General features: G+C 26.9%; 5 protein-coding genes across 5 annotated transcripts; 2 read left to right on the top strand and 3 right to left on the bottom strand.

Annotated features, from left to right (window-relative positions):
- Positions 1-677: 677 nt before the first annotated feature.
- On the bottom strand, positions 678-4,997 carry cgd4_770 (Low complexity protein with large Glu repeat; the record flags this gene model as incomplete). Its single annotated transcript, XM_625679.1, has 1 exon — positions 678-4,997. The coding sequence occupies one exon, from the start codon at positions 4,995-4,997 to the stop codon at positions 678-680; it is 4,320 nt and encodes a 1,439-aa protein (XP_625679.1).
- Positions 4,998-5,887: 890 nt separating this feature from the next.
- Positions 5,888-6,628, top strand: cgd4_760 (possible ASF1 anti-silencing function 1 like protein; the record flags this gene model as incomplete). The annotated part of the gene is made up of 1 exon (XM_625678.1): positions 5,888-6,628. A coding segment is annotated over one exon (741 nt), but the record flags the coding sequence as incomplete, so codon positions are not given.
- Positions 6,629-8,117: 1,489 nt separating this feature from the next.
- On the bottom strand, positions 8,118-10,184 carry cgd4_750 (extracellular protein with a signal peptide and 8 kazal repeats; the record flags this gene model as incomplete). The annotated part of the gene is made up of 1 exon (XM_625677.1): positions 8,118-10,184. One exon carries the CDS (start codon positions 10,182-10,184, stop codon positions 8,118-8,120), a length of 2,067 nt encoding a protein of 688 aa, XP_625677.1.
- A 1,349-nt stretch (positions 10,185-11,533) lies between these two features.
- On the top strand, positions 11,534-12,124 carry cgd4_740 (thioredoxin peroxidase-like protein; the record flags this gene model as incomplete). Its single annotated transcript, XM_001388017.1, has 1 exon — positions 11,534-12,124. One exon carries the CDS (start codon positions 11,534-11,536, stop codon positions 12,122-12,124), a length of 591 nt encoding a protein of 196 aa, XP_001388054.1.
- Positions 12,125-12,322: 198 nt separating this feature from the next.
- cgd4_730 (hypothetical protein) lies at positions 12,323-13,348 on the bottom strand (the record flags this gene model as incomplete). Its single annotated transcript, XM_001388016.1, has 1 exon — positions 12,323-13,348. One exon carries the CDS (start codon positions 13,346-13,348, stop codon positions 12,323-12,325), a length of 1,026 nt encoding a protein of 341 aa, XP_001388053.1.
- Between the last annotated feature and the right edge of the window lie 1,146 nt (positions 13,349-14,494).

Raw genomic sequence — 14,494 nt, 5'->3', positions numbered from 1 at the left:
ATATATATATACATATATATTTATATATTACAACATATCTTATTTATTTACTTTAATATATATTTTTTTTATAATATCTGTAAATATTAATATATTTCCTTATTCTTATTTTTCTTCTTTTTTTATATTAAACTTACTTATATTTGATATATTTGCATTAGTATTTCTCTTTATATCTTTATAATACTAGTTAAAAAAAAAAAGAGAGTGGAGGAGGAATGAAAGAAAAAAAAAGTTATATTTATTATTCAAAATCTTTGTTTTTTTTTTTTATACAATACTTTTTTAGTATTTATATTTAATATTAAAAATTTTTATTATTATTTTTCATTAATTATTAATAAAATATTTTCCCTCCCTTATAATTTAATTATTTTTATGTAATTTTTGTTAATACCGGTATACCAATTTTTTGCATGCATGCAAATACTTTTTCAGTCCACAAGAAATAATATAAAATATTTTGGCGGTATTAACCCACGTCATTTAAATAATAATTACGTGTAAATAATTTATATTATATATATAAATAAGTGGGGAATAAAATATTTATTAAAATGGGAATTAATTTATTTAAAAAAAAAAAAAAAAAAAAAAAGAATGAATAATAGTTTTATAAATATAAATTAAAGTATTACTTTGATACTGAAATTCGAGTATTATATATAGAGCTAATATTAAAATTCATCATCAGACCAATTTAAATCATTCCAATTAGAGTTGGAATTACTTTTTTCATCATTATTACCATTAATATTATTAATATTAATATTATTATTATTATTATTATCATTTTTAAATTCAAAAGAATCTTTGCTAGATAGGTTATCACTATTTATTTCACTTTCACTCCAGAAATCATCTTCATCTTTCCATTCAACAAAACTTAGAGGATTATTATTATTAATATTAATATTATTAGAAATAGCATTAGAATTATTAGAATTAGCATTATTTGGTGATGATAAAGAAATAAATTGTTCATTTAATTTTTGATTATTTTGATCAATTGTTTCATTATTAATATTAAAATTTGAAGAAATAATTTGATGATTATTATTATCATTATTATTATCATTATCATTAATATTAATTTCATCATTTGATGACCATTTATCATCATCCCAGCTAAAGTTTTGAATAAAAGCTGAATCATTATTAATATTATTAGTGGAGTTATTATTATTATTATTATTATTATTATTATTATTGTCATTATCTAAATCTTCTTCAAAATCCCATTCATCTTCCCAACTATTATCATTAATTTCTTTTAATTCATTTATTGAATTATCAGTAAATTTATCTCTATTATTATATTCCCATTCATCTTCTGATTCATTATTTTGTATTTCGGCATTGTTATTGTTATTATTAATATTATTTATATTATTACTATTATTATTGTTATCGAAATCATTATTAAAATCATCATCGAAATCCCATTCATCTTCCCAACTTGAATCAATATTTTTCTCAATTTCAAAATTATTATTTTCTATTATATCTTTTATTATAGGTTTTTTTTCTTCTTTTCTAATCCTCTCTTCTTCTTTTCTGATTCTCTCTTCCTCTTCTCTTCTAAGTCTCTCCTCTTCTTCTATTCTAAGTCTTTCTTCCTCTTCTTTTCTAAGTCTTTCTTCCTCCTCCTTTCTGAGTCTCTCCTCCTCTTCTCTTCTAAGTCTCTCCTCTTCTTCTTTTCTAATCCTCTCCTCTTCCTCTTCTCTTCTAAGCCTTTCTTCTTCCTCCTCTTTTCTAATCCTCTCCTCTTCTTCTATTCTAAGTCTCTCTTCCTCTTCTTTTCTAAGTCTTTCTTCTTCCTCCTCTTTTCTAATCCTCTCTTCTTCTTTTCTTATTCTCTCCTCCTCTTTTCTGATCCTCTCCTCTTCTTCTATTCTAAGTCTCTCTTCCTCCTCTTTTCTGAGTCTCTCCTCCTCTTCTTTTCTAATCCTCTCTTCTTCTTTTCTGATTCTCTCTTCCTCCTCCTTTCTGAGTCTCTCCTCCTCTTCTTTTCTAAGTCTCTCCTCTTCTTCTTTTCTAATCCTCTCCTCTTCCTCTTCTCTTCTAAGCCTTTCTTCTTCCTCTTCTTTTCTAATCCTCTCCTCTTCTTCTATTCTAAGTCTTTCTTCCTCTTCTTTTCTAAGTCTTTCTTCCTCCTCTATTCTAATCCTCTCTTCTTCCTCTTCTTTTCTAAGTCTTTCTTCCTCCTCTTTTCTGATTCTCTCTTCCTCCTCTTTTCTGAGTCTCTCTTCCTCTTCTCTTCTAAGTCTCTCCTCTTCCTCTTTTCTAATCCTCTCCTCTTCCTCTTCTTTTCTAAGTCTCTCTTCCTCCTCTTTTCTAAGTCTCTCTTCCTCTTCTTTTCTAAGTCTTTCTTCCTCTTCTTTTCTAATCCTCTCTTCTTCCTCCTCTTTTCTGAGTCTCTCCTCTTCTTTTCTAAGTCTCTCTTCCTCCTCTTTTCTGATTCTCTCTTCCTCTTCTTTTCTAATCCTCTCTTCTTCCTCCTCTTTTCTGAGTCTCTCCTCTTCTTTTCTAAGTCTTTCTTCCTCCTCCTTTCTGAGTCTCTCCTCCTCTTCTCTTCTAAGTCTCTCCTCCTCTTCTTTTCTGATTCTCTCCTCTTCTTTTCTAAGTCTCTCTTCCTCCTCTTTTCTTATTCTCTCCTCCTCTTTTCTGATCCTCTCCTCTTCTTCTATTCTAAGTCTCTCTTCCTCCTCTTTTCTGATTCTCTCTTCCTCTTCTTTTCTAATCCTCTCTTCTTCCTCCTCTTTTCTAAGCCTTTCTTCCTCTTCTTCTATTCTAATTCTCTCTTCCTCCTTATCAAAACTCCCAAATTCGTCACTCCAATCATCAATATTATCCCAATTATTAAATTCATTTTTTGAATTCTCTACTTTTTTTGTTTGATCTTGAACTTTTTCCTCTGATGACAATTCGCTAAAGTTTAAACTATTTATTATAACTAAATCATTACTCTTTCTCAACTCAGATTCATCTTCTATATAACCTTTATCATTATTACCATCACTTTCATCACTGAAAAAGTCATCACCCCAATTATCATCTACCTTCTCCTCCTCTTTTCTTTCCTCCTCCTCATTTCTCGCTTCTTCTTTCCCTTCTTCTTTTTCTGTTTCCTCTTCTTCAAAATCCTCATCGAATCCCCAATCGTTGCTATCCCAATTTGAATTAATCATACCATTACTTTCATTATTCATTTTAATTTGTTCACAAATCATTGAGTTATTAGAATTATTCTTTGAATCTATTAAGTTATCTTGAATTTTCTTAAGATTCCAATCAACAACAGGATTACTCCTTTCATCATTAAAGAAGCTTTTGATATTTGAGACAAATCCTGTAAAAGATGGAATGTTATTTGAATTACTATTATTATTATTATTATTATTGTTATTATTATAGGAATCAAAAATGTCCTTGAAACTATTATCATCCTTATTCTCTTCCTTTTCATTAATATCATCATTAATAGATCCTGAAATATGGCTCACAAAATCATCCAAAAATGACTTTAAGCCTATTATATTCTTTTTTGATCCCTCCACTTCATTTATCATTTCACTACTTTTCAATCCCTCTCCTCTAATAAATTCATTCAAATCATTCTCATTCATAATATTAGTAACCAATTTTTCTCTTCTAACACTCGAATCTTCCTCCTCTTTTCTAAGTCTCTCCTCTTCTTCTATTCTAATTCTCTCTTCTTCTTCTATCCTGAGTCTTTCCTTCTCTTCTTCTATTCTGATTCTCTCTTCCTCCTCTTTTCTGAGTCTTTCTTTTTCCATCTCTTTTCTTAATCTTTCCTCTTCTCCTTCTTCTTCTTCTTCCTCTTCTTCCTCTTCTTCTTCTTCTTCCTCCTCCTCCCAAACATCATCTTCCCAACTCAAACCCTCTACTAATTCTGATTCAACTCTTAATTTACCGATTTCATTACTATTCACCTCTTCATATTTACCACTCTTTTCATTAACATCTATATTTGTTTCAATATTCTCAATATCTGAAATCTTATTCATGACATTAACTTGTTCTAATAATTCATTATTAATATTATTTAAACCATTCAAATCTTCCAAACTTTCTGATAATTTTAATTCCTTAGTATCCAAATCATTATCTAAACAAAATGCTATCTTTCTTTTCTTATTAATAGATTTCAATTGATCCAAATAATTCTTTTTATTCTTATCATTCATTAATTCTTTATCATCTAATGTAACTTTAAAATAACTAGATTCTGGAGTATCATCATCCTCTGATGTTTTATCATCCAATAAATCATTATTCACTATTTTAAATATATTTGGTAAACTCTTTTCTACCATTAATCTACTCTTTATTTGACCTAATTCATTCTGTAAATCCATTATTATTCCTTCCTTCTTCTTTAAAAGTATCTTAAGTTCCTCATTCTCAATCTTAAGCTTCTCAAATTCCTGATCTTTTATTATATTATCTTCATTTAAAATTATATCATTATTTTCTTCTATTGTTAAGTCTTCCATCTCATTCATATATAATGAAGAAACTAGAATATTTGTTATATCTAAAAAATTCTCTAAATCATTATCTGTTATTTTTGAATTTAAATCTCTATAATCATTTTCAACATTTATCTTCTTCCATTCATATCCACATTTTTTGCATTCCATACTCTTAAATGTTTTATTAAATGTATTCATATTCTCATCATAAGCTTTCAATTGTTCAAATTCTTCATTTACTATCTTTAATGATTCATTACAAATTTCATATTGATCTTTCCAATAATTTACCATTTCATTACTAGAAATTAATTCCTGTTTCAAATTTTCATTATTTGATACTATTACCTGTATTTCTTCTTCCAATGATTTTCTTGATTCTTCTTGTATTCTCAAAATACGAATTAACTCAACAATATCCTCATTTTTTCCTAAATTATATTCTTTAACATACTCTTTTTTATTATCAAAATCTACTCCCATTATTAATTCTGCCATATTTTATACTATTTTTTAATCTTACATAATAATTACTTTTTAATATATTTATTTATTTATATTATAATTTATTATTATTTTAATATATATCTATAAATATCTATCTTGATTTTAACTCGGATTAATTAAATCTAGAATATTTATAAATTAATATTTTAAATTTAAAAAAAAAAAAAAATTTGTGTTTACCCCCCACTGAATTAATTAGTCGGTACCTTTTATTAAATATAATGAAAAAAAAAAACAATTATAAGAAAACTCATCCAATTTGGATTAAATCTTCAAATATAGTTTTGAAATACTATTCTAATTGCTACTAATATTCATCAAATAATATTATTTAATCCTACTTTTATTATCATTATTTTCTTAATTTATCATTTATTTTATATTTTTACTTTTGTCCTTATTTTACAACCTCGCTTAGATCACGAAAAAAATTATTAATTAATTATATTTGGGGGAAGCCCGCCCAAACACCAAAAAAAAATATATTTTATTTTTATATTAAGATTAAATATATTTACTTTATAGAGGGAAAAAAAAAAAAAATAAGTGAAACAAAAAGATAATATATATATTTATATATATAGATTACAAGTTTCTGAACTTTTAATATTTAAGAAAGCATAGATAAACTTGAAAATATTCATTATATATAAATGTAATATATTTTATATCTAAGCAAGTAATTATTTGTGTGTTCTCTCAAGTAATTACAGATTTTTTGTTTTAATTGTGAATGGTTTTGTTGGAATTGTTACCTTAAGAATTTAAATTCATTAGCTAAATTTATAAGATAAGATATTAAATATTGTGGAAAAGAAGTTATAGAGGAGAGGAAGAAATAAATTAAATAATAAAGAAAAGAAAGATATAGTGATAAATAGAAATATAAAAAATATAGAAAAAAAAAAATGTCACTAGTAAATGTAACTTCAGTTAAAGTTTTTAAGAATCCAACAGAAATTACAGATCCTTTCGAATTTGAAATTTCTTTTGAATGTCTACAAAATCTAGAAGAAGATCTTGAATGGAAAATTGTATATATTAGTTGTGCAGAATCTAAAGATATGGACCAAGAACTTGATTGTATTGCCTTAGGACCTATAACAAGAGGAGCATTAAAATTTATTTTTAAAGCTCCTTCTCCAGATTTTACAAAAATTCCTCCTGAAGATATACATGGAATGGCAGTAGTTTTAATTCTTGGATCCTATAGAAATGAAGAATTTATCAGAATAGGATATTATGTACATAATGTTTACACTGATCCCTTACTTGAAGATAATCCACCTGATATTCCAATTCTTGATAAACTTCAAAGAATTATTCTTAGTGAATCTCCAAGACTTACTAGATTTAATATTGGTTGGGATACTAAACAAGAAGATCAAAATCTTTCATCTTGTTGTGATGAAGATCAAATAAACTCACAAAAGAGTTCAAATAATGACTCTCAAGACTCTATTAATTCTCAAATATCCTCAAACTCTTCTCCTAAACCTTCTCAAATTTCAAATTTAAATAGCCAAAAACTTTCTTCTTCCCAAGGTCCCACATCTCAATCCTCCAATCCCAATAATAATGAGAATTTGGATGCAAATATGTCCACTATAAGCTCCAATTAAACTTGACTCAATTTATCGGTAATTGGATTTAATTAATGCTTATTTTCTTAATCTTCTCCTTTTTTTTTTTTTTGTCCCTTTTAAATCGTTTCTATTCATTCTCTTGTGCATGTTAAAATTAGAATTAACATTATAAAAAAAAGGCGGGAAAACCTCGAAAATTATATTTTGACTAATAATATAAGAAAATTCTTATAATCATACAAAATAATTTCTTTCTATGTAAATAAATTTGTACATTATAAAAACTTTAATGTTAAAATAATTAAGTTAAAATGAAATATTTATTTACAATAATCCTTTCTTCCTACATCCAATATCCTACTTTGTATTATTCAATTAATTAATATATAAATTAACTGATTTTTTTTTTTTGGCGGGAAATAGTGAACCATCCTTAATATTAATATCAGTACCTTAATAAAAAAATTTTGTTTATGAAATATATAAGGAAATATTTGTGTGTGAGAATTATTACAGATCAAACTTACTTATTAGTTTAATCTGAACAAATTCTTGTTATTGAATAAGGATAAATAAAAGGAAATTAAAGTTAGAAATAGGAATATAATAAAAAAAGATTTAATTTAACTAAAAGAATTTTGCATTAATATTAATTTGAATATGAATGCAGATGAACAAATAGAGGAAATTCATAAATATGAGGATTTTCTTGAAAATGTACTTCAGAAAGATCTTGAAAATCTTTTAAAGCAAAAAGAAGAAGTTTTGGTTAAAATCCAGGAAATGTAAGTGAAATAGAGATTTAAAGCTTAAAATTTAATTTGAAATTATTTCTAATTATGATTTGATCAAATTTTTCTTCCTCCTCTTCTTCTTCTAATTTCTCATTTTTTGTTAATACAGACAAAAGCTTGAAAGAAATGTTTCAATCTTTAAAGAGATGAATTTAAGCGAGTTAAATACAAGAACAAATCTTGGATGTGATGTTTATGTTGATACTCTCATGTAAGTTTAACTTTTGGACATCTTTTCAATTTTTCATAATTATAATATTGCTAATAAATATTTATGAACACAATTTTTAATACTATATTCTGGAATTCTTTCTTTTTCAGCCCTGATTTATCCAAGATATGTGTAGAACTTTCATTTGGATTCTTTCTTGAACTTAATCTCGATGAAATTCCTAATATATTAAGTCTTAAACAAGAATTTGAACATAGGTAAGTTCAAATTATTTATTAATTTATTAAAAAAATAATAATAATACTCTTCTTATCTCTCTCTCTTGTTATTTATTAGTAAAATTGAAAAGTTAAATCATGATATTTCTTCCATTAAAGCCAGAATTAAAGTGGTAAGTTTGTTCTTTATTATAATAAATATGATATATATTACAATTACTATAATTATTTTAATTTGCTTTGATTTTTAGTTTATGGAAGCAATTTCATTATACTATAAACAATGAATATATTAATAAATATGCGAATTTTTTCTCCCCCATTAAGATCTTATTGAATTACTAATAATTGTGATTGATTCTATTTAAACCAGTATATTCATAAGAAGGTATCTCATTAAGCATTTCTCTGATCTTCTTCTGAAATTCACGTTCTTTATTTTCAAGATAATCACCACCACCAACATTAAAATCATTTGTTTTACTATTATCAATAGAACTCTCATTTGATGATTTCTTATAATACCTGTATTCACTTATATCATCACATGGAATTCCCGCATGTCCAATTATTCTATATCCAGAAATTAAACATTGTAGATAAAGAAATTCACAATAACTATATATAGTTTCTCCAGTATTCAAACAATGATAAACTTTCTGAGAATGAGTACAATCCCTCAAACATTCCTGCATCTTTTCTTGAGTAATCCTAAAATTTCCCAATTCTGAGCATGGTATTCCTGGCTCTGCAACAAGCTGTAATTTTGGATTTCTACATTGATCTCTATGAAATGCACATCCTGAAGGATATGTTAACATATTACTGCCACAATGAGCCATTCTAGGTGAATGACTACAATCAAATTCACAATTAGTTGTCTCTAATCCATGATTTAACATATGAACCTCATAGCCAAGCATATTAGTAATATTCTTATGTAATGTATTATTAGTCTCAATATGGTTATAATTATTACTATTGTAAATTTTATTATCAAATAATAAACCAGAATTCTTTTCTATTCCATTTCTGATTTCTTCTTGTAAATTTGCATTATTTATTACAATAACAGAATTTTCTGTCATTCTTGATTCTTCAATCTTTTCCTCAAAAGCATTAGATTTGAAATTTGTAATGCCAAAATATACCTCATCCATAGTCTGATACTCTTTAGCTACAGATTCCAGATCTTTATTTCTATCTTCCTCTCTACATGGAAATCCCATAGGCTTTGCTAAATATAATTCAGGATTTCTACACATTTCATTACTAAATTCACAGTAACTAAAATATGTCTTATTATCACTTCCACATATATATGATAATGTCTTACCAAATGGGCAATCATCCCTGCATTTATCAATTTCTATTGGATTAGTAAATTGAAAATCACCTGAACATTTCACTCCAGGAATTTTGACAAGTCTTAAATCTGGATCCAAACATAAAGCATTTCTCATTTCACAATAACTACTATAAGTTATACCATCTGAACCACATAATGGATATTCCCATACTTTAGTACATTTAAACCAACATGATTTATGAATTCCAGTTGATGTAGTATTTGGCATTTTATCAATAATATTTTCAACACCATCAGATATTTTACTCCCACAAGGTAAAAGTATATTTGCTCTTCTTAAACTAGGATCTCTACATCTTGCTCTCTTAAATTCGCATGGGTTCCTATAAGTTACACCATCTGATCCACATATTGGTATTAATATAGATGAACATTTATTTTTTCTTAAACATTCAATTTTTCTTGTCTGTTGAATAATAACTTTTTCATCGTAAATCTGACTCTCACAAGGTAATCCTGGAAAACCAACAATTGATAGAGTTGGATCTCTGCATCTAGACTTTCTAAATTCACAATAATTAATATATGTTTTTCCATCAGAACCACAATAGGGAATATAATGCTCTGAACATAATCCTTCGCATTCTGAAGTTGAAATAGAAAATTTAGTCTCACTTCCACACGCTAAACCTGGTAATCTTGCCAATTGAATGTTTGCATCTTCGCACATAGCTATATCCAATGCACAGTTATTTATATAAGTTACACCATTTGTACCACAATATGGAAACTCTACTGGAGCACACCCTTTCTCACATCCAGTATATTTAGTTGCATCCATTGATCCAAGTAATCCACATGGTATTCCTGGCATCTTTTGTAATTGAATTTTTGGATCTAAACATCTTGCTCTCATATAAAAACATTCATTTATATAAGTTACCCCATTTGTTGCACAATATGGGAAAAAATTTAAATTACATTGGATACTGCACTCATCTTGGTCTGAGGTTCCTGAAAAATCAATAGAATCCATTTGAAGCTTTGCATAATGAGCAAATAAACTCAACCATGTTAGCGCTCCTAGGTGAAATAACATCCCTAATTTTTTTCTTCTTTTGATTTCCTTATTGATTTATTTTCAATATTCACCTTTAGCTTACCAACCCACTTTCTTCTTAAACTTCACCTTATATTTTTAAACTACTCAAATTCTAAGTATTTTTAATTCTCAAATTTTCATTAAATTTCTTTTATACTTTATTTGGTGCAAATTTTTCTTTTTTATCATACTTTGCATGGTTAAGTTACTTAATAGGCTACCACTACACTTTGGCGGCAATTTTGTGGCGCCGAAAGTGTTTTTTTTTTTACTTTTCTTCCAAAGTAATAAAAATATTATAAAACCTAACAGCTTTTATAATAATTAGCTTTTAAATTGGTTATTAAAATAATCAATATAGCTCAAAATTTTTAGAAATTGCTGGGGTTAAAAGAATTTATACTTCGATTTCCTTTGGAAATGAGTAAATGGTCATTTACAAAGAAAAGTGATCTGGAATATATTCTTATTAAAATGTACGTTAAATACTTATCAATATTAAATTTTACCAACTTCAATCACTCTGTTTTCTTAATAGAGAGGGAATTCCAAAGAATTTTATTAATGCAGATCTTCTGAATGCAATAATCAATTCTTCCATATTAAATATTCTGGGTAATATTGGTTCTGCGCCTATCAAGTACCATATATTGTTCTTATCAGACCAAACTAATCATGCAATTCTTGTCACAGATGTTAAGTAAGTTACTCTTTCCCACTATTTTTTTTTATTGTTTATTTATTAACTATAATCTTTTAACATATAGTAAATCTTGTCAACTCAGATTTTGCCTTTCCATGATCAGTTCTTGGGATAACTATCCGTTATTTAGAATTAATACTATAAAGGCTGGATCTACATTTTCAACTGTACTTTCTGAATTACAATCATTTTAATCAAAATGAAATAATTTAGCCCTAATATTTAATAATTTGATCAAACTTGAAAGAAAAAAAAAAGCAAATTTTGTTCATTTTAATTCAAGGATTATCTTCAATAAAGAAAAAATACCAATCAATTACTGCTTTTCAATACTTTCCATATTCAAATAGCTCTTAATTCCAGGTGATAAATTTATCCAAATCGATTTTTCTCTTTTTTTTTATTTTTTTCTTATTTTTTTTTACATGCATTTTTAAGACTTAAGCGCCAACTCGGAGAAATTATTCCGGGAATTACCCCTCATTATTGCTTCGAGATATAACTGAGGATATTTAGGTACAAAATAAATTGACCTTGAATCAATAAATTCAATTTGTGAATTTAATTTAATTTCCAGTAAAGTGAAATATTTTTTACAAAATTCACTATTATTCCATTTTAAAGTATACAATAGTCTATTGAAATGAGTACATTAGTTAGAAAGTTAGCACCAAACTTTACTGCTGAAGCTGTTATGGCAGATGGTTCATTCAAGAAGGTCTCCTTGAGCGACTACAGAGGAAAATACGTTGTATTGTTCTTCTATCCATTAAACTTCACATTTGTATGTCCATCTGAAATCTTAGCATTCAATCAAGCACAAAAAGACTTTGAGAAATTGGGAGTACAGCTCCTCGCTGTCTCAGTTGATTCTCAATACTCCCATGCTGCATGGAGACGTACTCCTCTTGAACAAGGTGGAATTGGACCAGTCAATTTCCCACTTATCTCTGACTCATCTCATTCAATTAGCAAGAACTATGGTGTACTTCTCGAGGAAGAAGGTATTGCTCTCAGAGGTTTATTCATCATTGACAAGGAGGGTGTTGTTCGTTCTGAAGTAATCTATGACTTACCATTAGGAAGATCAGTCGAAGAAACTCTACGTGTTATTGATGCACTTCAATTCACTGAAACCTATGGTGAAGTTTGCCCAGCAAACTGGAAGAAGGGCCAAAAAGGAATGTCAGCTACTCATGAAGGTGTTTCCAGTTATCTTAAGGACTCATTTTAGAATGATTTAATTTTTCAAATGAACCAAATTTTTTTTTAATCTGACTTTTTTTATGTAGTTATAAATCAGATCCAAATAGAGTATCGTCGTCTCCACATCTAGATCCTCTGTGGCGACTAGATTGTGGAATAGGTGCAAATAAACCCTGGAGTTGTTAATGTAGTGTTAAATTTTTGTAATTTATCTTTTTTTTTCTTATTAACTTACCTTTCTTGGTGTTAGCAGTCTTCTATTAGAAATCATTACTCTTCTTCCAAGGCCGGATACCCCACTCTTTGGACTTTCAAGAGGCTTCACTATTCGATTATTATCATTTTCGGTTGTAATAATGTTATTTATCTTCTGAGTCTCTTTGATATCTGAACTTTGATTAATTGATCCTACTCTAAATTGATCTATTTTTTGTATCATTCTTAATGACTGTATTAAAACATGTTCCATAGATTGAGTATTCTTTGCTTTGCTCCTTTTTAATTTTCCCTTTCTTTTCTTAATCGAAATTTCTTCTTCATTATTATTGTTATCATTTTCTTGTTCATTCAATAATTGACGTATTTTAGAAATTTGGTTTAATATATCATCCATTTTTGTTTCATCTTGATCAAAATTCTCAATTAATGAAATCTTATCCAATTTGTCTTCAGCTAATTCCATCTCCAATTCTGTTAATGATTTTTCAATATCTTCAGCTGAAACAAGCACTTTCGATTCTTTTAATTTAGAAATCTCATCAATTAAAACCTTCTCATCTTGTTTTATTTTTGAATTCAATGACAAAATCTCATGCTCAAGTAGGTTATTAGCTTCATTGATATGCTCCAACTCAATTATATTGTAATAACTATTACTAGATTCACTCTTTGCATCCATTTGTCTCAATTTCTCTCTTTTGCTTTCTAAGAGTATATTTAATTCATTAATTTCATCCAAACATCTTTTATTTTCAACCAACTCCTGTATAAATTTGGATGTTTCTAGCTTTTTTTTATCCAACTCATCACTAATTCTCAATAAATCCTCCTTACTTAACTTAATTTCATCTGCTTTTAAAATTAAATCATTTTCTAATTTAACGATTTCTTCCTCAATAGAAACTTTTTTTTTCTCATTTGTTTCATTATTCTCTTTCAATTTCGATATTTCTGCTGAAATATTATTATTTTCATTCACCTTTTCCTCTAATTCATCTTTTATTTCCTTATCCACTTTATATAATTCTCTCATTTTCTCTTCTCCTTCTTTTTTTGACTTTTCAATCAAAATCTCTAAATTATCTTTTGAAGCAATTAAACCCTTCTTCTCCTGAAGAATTTGATTATACTCATCATTCAAATTTTTGAATCTCTCGGATAAATAGCTACTCAAATCTGAAAGTTGTTCCTTTTTTTTTTCTTGCTCATCAATTACTCTTCTCCATTGATTTTTCTTTTCATTCCAACTCTCAATTGACTATTTTATATTTTATTAACAAGTTGATAGTTATAAGCATTATTAAATTCTTTTAAACATACCTTTAAAATTGAATCATTATCCTTAGATACATCCTTTATCATAATGTCCATCTTACTTAATTCTCCATTCTTCTCTTTAATTTGATCTATTATCCTACCCAATTCTTCCTCTGCTTTCTTCCTCTCTATATTCTTTTCCTCAAGCGATTCTTTATATTTATTGTCCATTTCAACTCTTGCCTTTTCTTTAACAACTTTTTGCGATTTCAAATATTCCATGATTTGGTCCTCCATTTCTTTTACATGGTCAATTATTTGTATTAGTGATTCTAACTGGTTCTATTTCATAATAAATTATCAAGAAATTAATATACCAATATTTTTATTTTAATCATGCTCATCATATTACTTATGATAAACAAAATGATTTTTAGATTGTTTTTACTTACTTTAATATCTATTGTATTTTCTCTCTCATTGGTAATTTTTTGATTAATTTCTTCATATATTAGATTTGCTAAATACTTTGCTATTAATCATCAAATTTGCATTAATTACTTCTACTCACCTTTCTTTAAATTTTCAATTGAATCCTGCTCATTATTCAAGATTCCAAAAATATTATCTTCAATAAAATCGCTATTTTTGTCGTAATGAGTCATTTTTATTAATTATTCACCTTTTTTGTGATTTTCTATTCTAATTTCATTTATCTTGTATTGCAAAACGCAATTATTTTAAATTTGAATAAATGCTCTATGTTTTGTATATTAATATTCTCTCTTAGTCTCCTTGTTTGAACAAATTTTTAAATTATTTAATTAATTGATTTTTTTTTTTAGTTCATACTTTGACTATGTGTGTACCTTTATATTTTTTTATTCATTCATAAATATTTGCATGTGGACAAAATTAAGAA

The sequence above is a fragment of the Cryptosporidium parvum genome, chromosome 4 (assembly GCF_000165345.1).
Source record: "Cryptosporidium parvum Iowa II chromosome 4, whole genome shotgun sequence".
NCBI classification, from domain to species: domain Eukaryota; phylum Apicomplexa; class Conoidasida; order Eucoccidiorida; family Cryptosporidiidae; genus Cryptosporidium; species Cryptosporidium parvum.
Note: the sequence above shows the minus strand (reverse complement) of the source record. Positions and strands in the feature narration are given on the sequence as shown.